Genomic DNA, 11,328 nt, shown 5'->3' with positions numbered 1-11,328 from the left:
TCTATTTGACAAAACTGTCCCCCAAAGTCCATAGAGCAGCCCATGTAGCTTGTCTCCCTGGACTTTCCCCTGACAAAGTACTCTGATACCAACAAGGAACACAGACAGCTATGTGGGCATGAACCATAGCAGAGTCACTCTTCATTCTTCTCTGAATTTAATGTCCCCCCCATACTAAAGTTTAAAAAGGAACCCTTAGGAACAAATAATTTAAATTTTGAATTAAAAGTGAAAGGTTTCATTTCAGACTACTAAAGATGTTGTTGTAAAATTCACCATATTTCACAAGTGATTTAAAAAACCATGGAAGCTTAGTCCCAAGTAACTACTACGTGTAGGGTTGCAGTCATGTCACGTGGCTGGTGTAAATCCAGATCTGCTCAGCCAAATTCCAGGAACCTGACTACACCATACTACACATCTTGATCTCCTTTGGATGCAAGGTCTTCTATGAAGAACTTCAAACTTCACCAATACACCACTGGTCACTTATTATCTAATTAAGGAAATTAAAAATAACAGTCCTGAATATGTGACAAACACATTTCCTTCAGCAATTCCACAGGGAATCCCTAGCATGAAATACTGTACCTACGGTAGATTTCTCCTTGGTTATTAACAGGTCTATGATTAAATCTGCTCCTCCTCAAAAATCCCCCAGCAACAAGAGAGAAGTGATCTCACTGGCAACTGGCAACATAACACAAAGGATACTGCAACTTAACCAGAATTACTTAAATAGTGTCTGGGATACTCCCAGATTGCATCCTCTCAGGAAACTTAACTACGATCCAAATGAGACAATTTTTATCGTGGAGAAGCTGATAATACTATTGCCAGAGAAATCATGGTTTCTGTGTAGAACAAACAGTTGCCCTTGTATGGATGCTGCTTTTAATCGTCTTGCTGCTAGAACTGATTTCTTACAATGTATGTCAAACTCACATAGCAAAATGCAGGCTCCAAAGTCCACACCGTCCACTTCACATGTATCATCAGCCAGGAGAGTTCCTCATTGGTGGCATTGTTTTCCATGGTGGCTTCATCTCCTCTCCAGCAACATTGACTGAGGAACCTCCACCAGCGCTGCCTGAAGAGCTTGTGTAAGAACTAAGTCACTCATTTATTACTGCAGAGAAATGATCACGTAGAATTGCAGCCTCAGCATAACAACTTAGACTGCAAGCTTCTACCGATTGACCTAGGGATAACCACTTTTGATTTCATTGGGACATATGCTGATGTAAAAATACATAGGAATGTCTTCTGAATTAAGAGAATACTCTAGAAGATCCCATTTATTGATAGGGAAATGAATATAAATGTATTGAAATGTATACTGGTACATATCTATGTGTCTGAGATAGCCCTTTTAAACAGCCAATTTTGATAGACTTTATCTGAACAGGAGTGTTAGTGAGAATGAATTAAAAAGCTTTATAGAAGCTGAATGCTCATATTGTTTCATTTCCTGATCTTAGGCTTATAATATGAAGTATAGAATTCTGTGAATTGCAACCACCATCTCTGCCTCATTAGTAAGGAAGGGGTCATTGCAGGAGAGAGCTCAGAAACTTTGTAAATGTCAGAAAAAGTCTTCAGATGTTTCAGGGAAAGACCCCAGGAGTTCAAAGTTCCTACGGGCACCACATTAGCAACCCTTGGTCTAGAAACCATTGGCCTTACCAGAATGGAGAACTGGGACAAAACTAACAAAATGAATTTCAGTAGGGACAAATGTCAGGTTCTGCACTTAGGCAGGAAATACCAGCTGCACAAATATAAGATGGGGAACACCTGGTTTGCCAGTAGTACCTCTGAAAAGGGTCGAGTCTGCATCAACAGAAGCATAGTGCCTCAATAAAACAAAACAAAAAACCCAGAAGAGATCTCTTCTGCATTGCGCAGAACACACCTAGTGTATTGTGTTTCGTTGTGCTCAGCAAAATTTAAGAAGGATACTGAGAAGCTACATGTGCAGAAGAGGCGGCCACATATGATCAAGGGTCTGGAAGCGAATCCTTATGAGGAAAAGTTGAGTGGGTTTGATATATTTAGCTATGAAATTAGAAGACTGAGGGGATATAGGATAGCCATTTTCAAATATCACAAGGGCTGTCACCAGGAAGATGCAGCAAGCTTGTTTTCTCTTGCTGCAGAGGGTAGGACCAGAACCAATGGATTCAAGTTGCAAGAAAGGAGATTCTGTGTAAATATCAGGAAGTACTTGCTGATTATTAGAACTGTTCAGCAGTGGAATGGACAGGGAGTTAACTCCACTGAACTCTGTAAGATTAACTATTCCTAATCATATCTGTTCCTTCTGATACTGTTTTCAAATCTCATTCTAGGGTGGTGCCTAAGCTTTACCAGCACATCGTGGCCTTGGCATTTGCAGTCAAGGAGATCAATGAAGACCCTCACATCTTACCCAATATCACCTTGGGGTTTCACTTATATGACAGCTATAAAAATGCAAGGAGCACGTATCTTGCCACACTGCTGCTTTTATCCAGGGTGAAGAAATTTGTCCCAAATTATATATGTGGTGTTGAAAATAATCTGGCTGGGGTCGTTGGGGGACTTGATTCTGAAATCTCCTTTTATGTGGCAACAGTGTTGGATATCTATAAGATTCCACAGGTAAGACACCCATGTACAATACCTCTCTTAGCTTGCATAGAGAATGAGGCTGAATTCACAGCACCAGTTCAGAGTGTATTCCCACTTCAGGGCGAGGATGAAATTGGGGGCAGAACCATGCACTCCACCCTCACCAGCCAGTTTTGGATATGAAGCATTTCCTGCTTAATGAAAACGGTAACTGAATTGAGTTGCAGGGGAAGCGGGGGAATTGCTTACAGGATAAAAATTCACAAGGAAGTCCAAGAAGAATTATTATTCCTCTTCAGAACACCACACCCAAAATGTGAATCTTTAGGGGGAAAGGGCTTTCAAGTTAAACATACTCTGGAGTTATGGCAAATTGCAGATACCGTCCAGTTCTGCAGGAGAACATCAATAGTTTTGAGCAGCTGGTTACAAAGTGAAATAAGTGTTCCTAGACAAAGTCTAAGAAGTCTTGAAAAAGAGGAGGCAGAAATGAAATCGTGAAATAAATGTTCATAAGTGAAGTCTGAGAAGCCTTGGGAGAGGAGGAGCAGAAATGGAAGTCGTGTCAGTTGGGGTATGTGCATAGTGAAGACAAAAGAAGCTTGAGAGAAGGAATTTGTATCCAACCCAAGTTGCAATTCTGACATGGCTACAGTAAATAATGTCTCATGTAGGGGTAGGCAATCCTCTGTTTAGGGTATGGTGTGTCCCTCCAATCAGTTTTATCCATTATACAAGGTAAAGGTAAAGGTAAAGGTAAAGGGACCCCTGACCATTAGGTCCAGTCGTGACCGACTCTGGGGTTGCGTGCTCATCTCACATTATTGGCCGAGGGAGCCGGCGTACAGCTTCCAGGTCATGTGGCCAGCATGACAAAGCCGCTTCTGGCAAACCAGAGCAGCACATGGAAACGCGGTTTAACTTCCCGCTGTAGCGGTTCCTAGTTATCTACTTACATTTTGACGTGCTTTCGAACTGCTAGGTTGGCAGGAGCTGGGACCGAGCAACGGGAGCTCACCCTGTCACAGGGATTCGAACCGCCAACCTTCTGATCAGCAAGCCCTAGGCTCAGTGGTTTAACCACAGCGCCACCTGGGTCCATTATATCCATCGTACAAGACCCTGCCAAATTTTGAAAGTATGCCCATTTCGGGTCAACAGAACAAATGTGTAAAAAACAGGAATGGGAGATGATCCCAATTTCCAGACCATATGCATGTTTGTCATTTATGTAAATGAGAGAGGGCATGCAATGCCTGGTGGGTGGCCAAGGGCATATCTGACTAACAGGATTCACTACATAATGTATATGAGTAGTTTGAAAGAATTCTGCAACTATTACTTTGTCTCTTCTCTTCCTCCATTCCCGCTTTAGCTCATTTACGGCTCTGCTCCAGTGATGAATGATAAAAGCCCAGGGCTTCGCTTCTACCAGATGGCAGCCCCAGAAGCCCTTCAGTATAAGGGAATTCTCTCTTTGCTTCTGCATTTCAGGTGGACGTGGATTGGAGTCATTGCAACAGACAATGACAATGGAGAAAGATTTGTGCAAACCATTTCCCCAATGTTTACCAAGAATGGTGTCTGCTTTGCATTCCTAGAAAGAATCCCCAATTTTACTTTTATTTCTGAAATTTTTGGCATGGTAACACAGGGGGCAATAATAAGCAATAAAATTTTTAGCAGCAAAGCTAATGTAGTGGTTGCCTCTGGAGAATCTTATTCCATGGCAACTTTTATGGTCCTTTCATACATATCAAACCATGATGACATAACAAAGAATGTAAAAAGTAAAGTATGGATAACAACAGCCCAGGTTGAGTTTGCTTCATTTGTCTTTCAAAGGTATTGGGATTCAGGAATATTCAATGGCGCTATAACCTTAGAAATTCACTTCAGAAACCCACCAGGATTTCATCAGTATGTTCTGCACAGAAACCCTTCCAGCACAGATGGGGACGGTTTTATCAGGGACTTCTGGCAACAAGCCTTTGAATGTGTACTCCCAGATATCAGTTCAGACAAGGTTGAGGTGAATATGTGCACAGGAGAAGAGAAGCTGGAGAGCCTTCCTGGATCACTTTTTGAAATGAGCATGACAGGCCACAGTTACAGCATCCACAGTGCTGTCTATGCCATGGCCCATGCTTTACATGCCATGTCCACATCCAGACTCAGACACAGAGTAATTGCATATGGAGGGAGTGGGAAGAATCCAAATCAAGAGTTTTGGCAGGTAAAGGCTGAACATCCTCAACTTGCAGAGCCCTGTTCCTTCCTGACAATGTATGGGTTCCCAAAATGCTTTCAGCTTGCTCTTTCCTCTCAGAGGTCAAACACTTGCACTAGTGCATGAGGAAGAGGAACCCAGAATTGAATTTATAATTCTGAAAACAAAGTAAGAGGTGGCACTGATATGATAGTATCCTAGAAGATTCCCCGTATATTGTTCGGCTTGCAAATGGCAGTAGACCCTATGGGAAAGGGAAATGATGGTTGTGTCCTTCTTTGAGCAGGTACTGCCCTGTGTTCGAGCAGAAAGCATTGGTATGAGGGAAGCTTTACAGCCCAGTGAGGTGCCACTGCATTCATATATAGGAAGTAGTGGTAATGGTTGAGAGAGATGTTCAGCATTCCCTCCATCCCATATCAACAAAATCCTTCCTTAGAGCTGGTGGATACACACCACTGCCGTGTCTTCCGAGATGTTCGGGGGCGGGGGGAGAGAGAGAGAGAGAAAGAAAATTGATGTGTGAGAGAAATTGTGTGAAAGAAAGTTTATTGACTCTCTCCATGCTTGGACCTGAATCCACTGGCAGTTGATGGAATCACACACACACCCATTTGTTGTAGGTTCTTCCCACAGAAAAAAGAACTACTCCATCCTGGAAGCTGCAATCTTTTCCAAACCCTTGTCTTTTCTGTTTTCAATCTAGCTCCATCACTTTCTGAGAAATATCTCATTTAACAATACGGCAGGAGATGTGGTCTTCATCAACCAGAATGGAGAGGCAGCATCTAGCTTGGATATTATGAATTGGATTATATTTGCTAACAAAAGTTTGCAGAGAGTGAGAGTTGGGAGGATAGATCCGCAGGCTCCACCAGACCAATCATTATTCCTTGATGAAGATGCCATCACATGGCACAGTTGGTTTAACCAGGTAGAGTTGCATTGTTTGCTAATTCAAAAGAAATTCAGTATTGAATAAGCAATCATTATCCACTTGCAGGTCTACTCACTGTCTTGAGTCGTAAATTGATGAGTGGTGTATGACCAACACATCCAGGTAAAGATTAAGAGCCAAAAGCTTACTACTAGAAGCCACACACAGATTCAAGGCAAATATTTTATTAATGAGGATACAAAACATTTTACTACCGTACAAAATGCAGTTAAGCAAGGCTAACAGTGTAAATATTCCTTAGGTTATCCTAGTTCAAATGAAAATAAGAAAAACTAGATTACCTCACCTTAATCCCAAACATTTGCAGACCCCACTACAAGTGCATCCATGAAAATGTGGGTTTTGCATCACAAAATTCTTCATTTGAATGTGGGTCATTAGGTCCAGGTGAAATATCAGTTTTTCTATGAAAACGCCTGGAGACAGGAGGGCAGGTTTTCTTCCAGTCAAATGGAGCCTCTGGGTTCATTTCCCCAGCACAAGAGGCTATACATGCTCAGAGACCATGAAACTTTGAAGTGGATTTGGAACACTTTCCCTGGCAGCATCGGATGGGTCCTAGAAATTGCTAATAATAATAAGAAAAGGAGCAATGGCTCTTTTTATAGCCATTACATATTACTGAAATGCTGTGTCAGTTTGGTAACTTAGAGAAAGGACCAAGAACATAAAGGATTAAAAGTCTATTGTTGAACCTTCTGCTGTTTCATTTATGCATTAGACTCAGCCTCTTTCGGTCTGTACTGAGAGTTGTCTTCCAGGATCCAGCAAGAAAGTGAAGGAGGGACAGCCCCCTTGCTGCTATGATTGCATCCCATGTGCAGAGGGGAAGATTGCAAACCAGGATGGTAAGAGAAATAAATATATTAAATAGATTCAGACTCAGCACTTAGCATTAAAAGGTGCTGTAAGGATGGCTGAGTTGAAGATTCAAAAGAGGAGATGATCTACTGTGTGTGATCCTACCTCTTTGTGATCATTGCCCTTCAGATAGTCTAAATATGTTAATCATATGAGAATGACTATGCATTGAGAGTAGACAGGTGATATGTGATTCAAATCAAATGTAGAAGGGGCTTTACATTCTTTGACTTACAGAGGCGGCAACCAGGCTACTGTAATGATATGTTACAAAATCAGGTGGAGGAATGACCCTGGCTCTGCAGTTTATAGACCAATAGCTCTGAACCAATTATATACAACAATACCACATTACAGAGTATCAGACATTATGAAATATGTGTTTTAATTTGAGCAGAGCTCTTTTCTTCTCAGACAGAAAGTCAACATCGGACCCAACAAGGTGATATGAGCTAAAGACCATTTCCTTATTTTCTCCAGATATGAATGACTGTAATAAATGCCCAGACAAAGAATATCCAAGCAAGAACCGGAATGCATGTCTACCCAAGGATATCAGCTTCTTGTCTTATGAAGAACCTTTGGGAATCAGTTTAGCTTGTTTCTCTCTTTCCCTTTCCTTGATCACAGCTCTTGTACTAGGTACATTTATGAAACACCACGACACACCCATTGTCATTGCAAACAACCGGAACCTCACCTACGCTCTCCTCATCTCTCTCCTGCTCTGCTTCCTTTGTGCATTGCTCTTCATTGGCCGACCAGAGAAGGTGACCTGCCTCCTCCGACAAACAGCTTTTGGCATCATCTTCTCAACCGCTGTTTCTTCTGTCCTGGCAAAAACTTTAACTGTGGTTTTGGCCTTCCTGGCTACAAAACCAGAATCCAGGATGAGGAAATGGGTGGGGAAAGGACTAGGCCACTCCATTCTCCTTTCCTGCTCCATGGTTCAAGCAGGGATATGTACTGTGTGGCTGGCAACCTCTCCCCCATACCCAGATGTGGACATGCACTCAGTGACAGAAGAAATCATACTAGAATGTAATGAAGGGTCTGTGACAATGTTTTACTGTGTCCTCATCTACATGAGCTGCCTGGCAACTGTAAGTTTTGCTGTGGCTTTTCTCGCCAGGAAGTTACCAGACAGTTTCAACGAAGCCAAGTTCATCACTTTCAGCATGTTGGTCTTCTGCAGTGTTTGGCTGTCCTTTATTCCTTCCTATCTGAGCACCAAAGGAAAATATATGGTCGCTGTGGAGATCTTCACCATCTTAACCTCCAGTGGTGGGTTGCTGAGCTGCATCTTTGCCCCCAAATGTTTCATAATCATTCTGAGGCCAGAGCTGAACAATAGGGAACAGCTAATTAGGAAGAAAAATTAAAGAAATAATAACCTGCACTTTGCTGTATTTTGTGCTTTTCTTTTTATGTGCAGTAGGATATTTGCAAACAAGTGTTCAGCAGTTGTGTTATATAATTTTTTCTAGACATGGTCATTAATGTTAGCCAATCATAAATATTGTCTATTGAATTCACTCGGGAGCAGGAAGGGAAAAAACGCTCCCAGATGCAGGAAGGGAAAAATGCTCAGCTACGCTCCCAGATGCACCCCTTCCCACCAAAAGCCTTTGCTAAACTGTAAAGCAGTTAAAAGGCAGAAAATGCCCAATTAGGAAGTAATCAGCAAAGAAAAAAGCCTCCGAAACAAGACCCCCCCCCCACAGGTACAAGCCCTGATCCCCGAACGTTACCACTCCCAGGGAGAAGGAACCTATTCCGCTTCTGTGGACAAACCAGGAAAAGCCGAAAGGGGCGAGCGGCGAGGTGCTGCCGGCTCAAAGCCCAAGGTAGTCAGCTGAGCGAAGGAGGACTGGAGGCAATAAGGATGGATGACTCAGGGCTGCCGTGGCTGTTTGAATGCAACTAAACCCCGCCCCCAAGCCAGCCCTATTGGCTGGGTGCAGTAGGCAGGGCGTGGCAGCTGGGACGGCTAACGCAGGGAACCGGCTCCCGCTCACAACTCCCCCCCTTTGAGAGGCTTTGCCGGAGAGACAGCCAGGGAGGGAGCGGGGGGGGAGGACGGGGAGCCGCTTTTGCCATGCTTGTTTTTTGCTTCTATTTTTTGCTCCGGCCCCGCGCTGGGTACGCCCATGAGGGGGTCTGTGATCTGCTTGTGTGTATACAGTCTCTCTCTCTCTCTCTCTCTCTCTCTCTCTCTCTCTCTCTCTCTGTGTGTGTGTGTGTTCATGCATATGTAGGGTGACCATATATACTACTAATTCACATACTGTTTCATTATCTAGTCTTCTTTTACACACCTGTGAAATATGATATTACAAACTATTTTTGAATGGGATACTGAACTGAAAAGCAGTCAATGTTATTGTCTGAAGCAGATGAACTGTAAATGTGGCATGTAACTCTCAATACAGGGTGCTGACTCACCTCTACCAGCACATCCTGGCCTTGGTATTTGCTGTAAAGGAGATCAGTGTAACTCCCCAGATCTTGCCAAACGTCACCCTGGGCTTCCACATTTATAACAGCCATTTCAGTGCAAGCTGGACCTATGAAGCCTCAATAGAGCTTCTCTCCAGAAGGACCAGGGTCATCCCGAACTATAAATGTGATGCTGAGAACACTCCAATAGCAGTCATTGGGGGACCTAATTCTAATGTCTGTCTTCACATGATACCCATCCTGTCTACCTACAAGATACCACAAGTAAGATCTAAATGCATTCACATCAGAATTTCACAGAATTTACATGCAGCCATTCTCTGAAATTCAAACTTACCCTGATTGTGGAACGCATGTATTCAGTCAAACAATGTGTCCAAAAATGCACAGATTAAGGTAAAGTGTGCATAAAAATGCACATTTGTAAAAATAACATTATTTTGGTGTATTTGCAAAAATGTGCATATAAGGCAAAAATAGTATATAAGATTTGTATTTTAGTCAGTAATGAATTTTCATGAGGTTTTAAAAAATGCTAGTTGATGTGATTGTATGGAGAATTAAACATAAGATTTAAAAACACAAAACTGGGATAAATATTGACAGATCCATGCACACATCAAACACAGGGAGAGAGCAGTCAAGAAGGAGTTGCAAGGACTTTGCATCAGATTCAGTCAAAGCTAATTTGGGTGGAATGAGATGAGTTAGGTAGAGACAGTCCCAGATTCAGTCTGGCCCCCAGGAGTGCTCTCAGGCTTTCAGGGACAGGGTCTTGGGTAGGAAGATTTGTCAGCACGTGACTGTACCAAGCAGTTGACTGAAACACACATTCAGATGGAGCAGTAGAATCCCCTAGGCAGAGCATCTGGTGAGTTGAGGATTCAGTCCTGATAGTTGCAGGCGCCTGCTTCACCAGTGTGTTCTTTGCAGGGAATGCACAGGGAAAGTAGACCCCGGCAGGTAAGCAGAGAATTCAATCCTGCAATCTGTAGGATCTGCTTCACCAGTATGGTCCCTGCCAAAAATGAAAAGAAGGTGACCCTGGCAGGATTGTATCCTCTACTCACCATTGGAAAATTCACTCCTGCAGCAGCTATTTCTGATATTTTGAATCACTGTGAGTTTGTACTGTTGTTGTTGTTGTTATATTACAATCACAATAACAACAACAACAACAATGCTGTCATTATTGTGAGCAGCTTCAAGATAAAAATTTGTTCCTTCAACACAAATTTTAAAATGCGCTGCTGTCTCTGTTTGGAAAGCAAATGCGAATATTAGTTCAAAATCACAAGTCAAATAAATATGTTCCTTCCAGGGAATGTGTTGGCAAAACAGTTTCCAACAGGACTGAATCTACTGCTGTCTGCAGTGTCATAGTTTTAGTTCAGCCGTGCCTTTGTGTGATATTGCCTCTCACTGATAGAAGCAATGGGCCTTCATTCACATTAATCCCCCTTATATAAGCATTGAAGGGTAGATTGGATTTCTGTAGATGTTTGGATATAATCACAACACTTTGAGAAGCCTATCATGAAAAATTCAAACACAGAACACAAATACGCACAAGCAAATGTTTTATATTGAGAATCACTTTCTCCCTCTTACTTCTTTTTAAAAATCCTCAGCTCAGGATTGAATTCTAAAATTCCCTTGCACAAAGCTTTCATGGGATCATAATCCTGAACCTTGGATGTATTTTCACCATGTTCTATGATAACATAATTAGAACATTTATATAAATTTCCTTTTTATTTATATTATTTAGCTCCACCACATTCTCAAAAGTATTTCATTTAACAACAGTGCAGGAGAAAAGGTGCACTTTGATGAAAATGGCAAATTACTTGCTGACTTTGACATTATAAACTGGCTCATGTTTCCAAATCAGTCCTTTCTTAGAGTCAAAATTGGGAAGATAGACTCTCTGGGTACCCAGGAAAAATCGTTCATCATTCATGTGGATGCCATTGTATGGCCCAACCAATTTAACCAGGTGGGTTCTCTGCACTTTTCAGGGTTCATTCCATCACCTGCCAAATGGTCAGGAAGAAGATAGTTACCCAAACGGCTGTTTCTCAGTATTCTGTAAATATAGTGAGCCTTGTTCAATCTGAACATTCATATGCCACTTAATGTTCCTTCTGCACTTACAAGGATTCATTAATTCAGAGCGGTAGCACCAACATTCTAGAACCCACCT

At 42.2% G+C, this 11,328-nt stretch overlaps 1 protein-coding gene across 1 annotated transcript; it reads left to right on the top strand.

Annotated features, from left to right (window-relative positions):
- The first annotated feature begins 4,708 nt into the window (after positions 1 to 4,708).
- LOC132592970 (vomeronasal type-2 receptor 26-like) lies at positions 4,709 to 8,044 on the top strand. The gene is made up of 4 exons (XM_060281277.1): positions 4,709 to 4,849; positions 5,550 to 5,777; positions 6,523 to 6,649; positions 7,143 to 8,044. Exons 1-4 carry the CDS (start codon positions 4,709 to 4,711, stop codon positions 8,042 to 8,044), a joined length of 1,398 nt encoding a protein of 465 aa, XP_060137260.1.
- The last annotated feature ends 3,284 nt before the right edge of the window (positions 8,045 to 11,328 follow it).

Source organism: Zootoca vivipara, chromosome 13, assembly GCF_963506605.1.
Source record: "Zootoca vivipara chromosome 13, rZooViv1.1, whole genome shotgun sequence".
Taxonomy (NCBI): Eukaryota; Metazoa; Chordata; class Lepidosauria; order Squamata; family Lacertidae; genus Zootoca; species Zootoca vivipara.
This window is presented reverse-complemented; position numbering and strand designations above follow the sequence as displayed.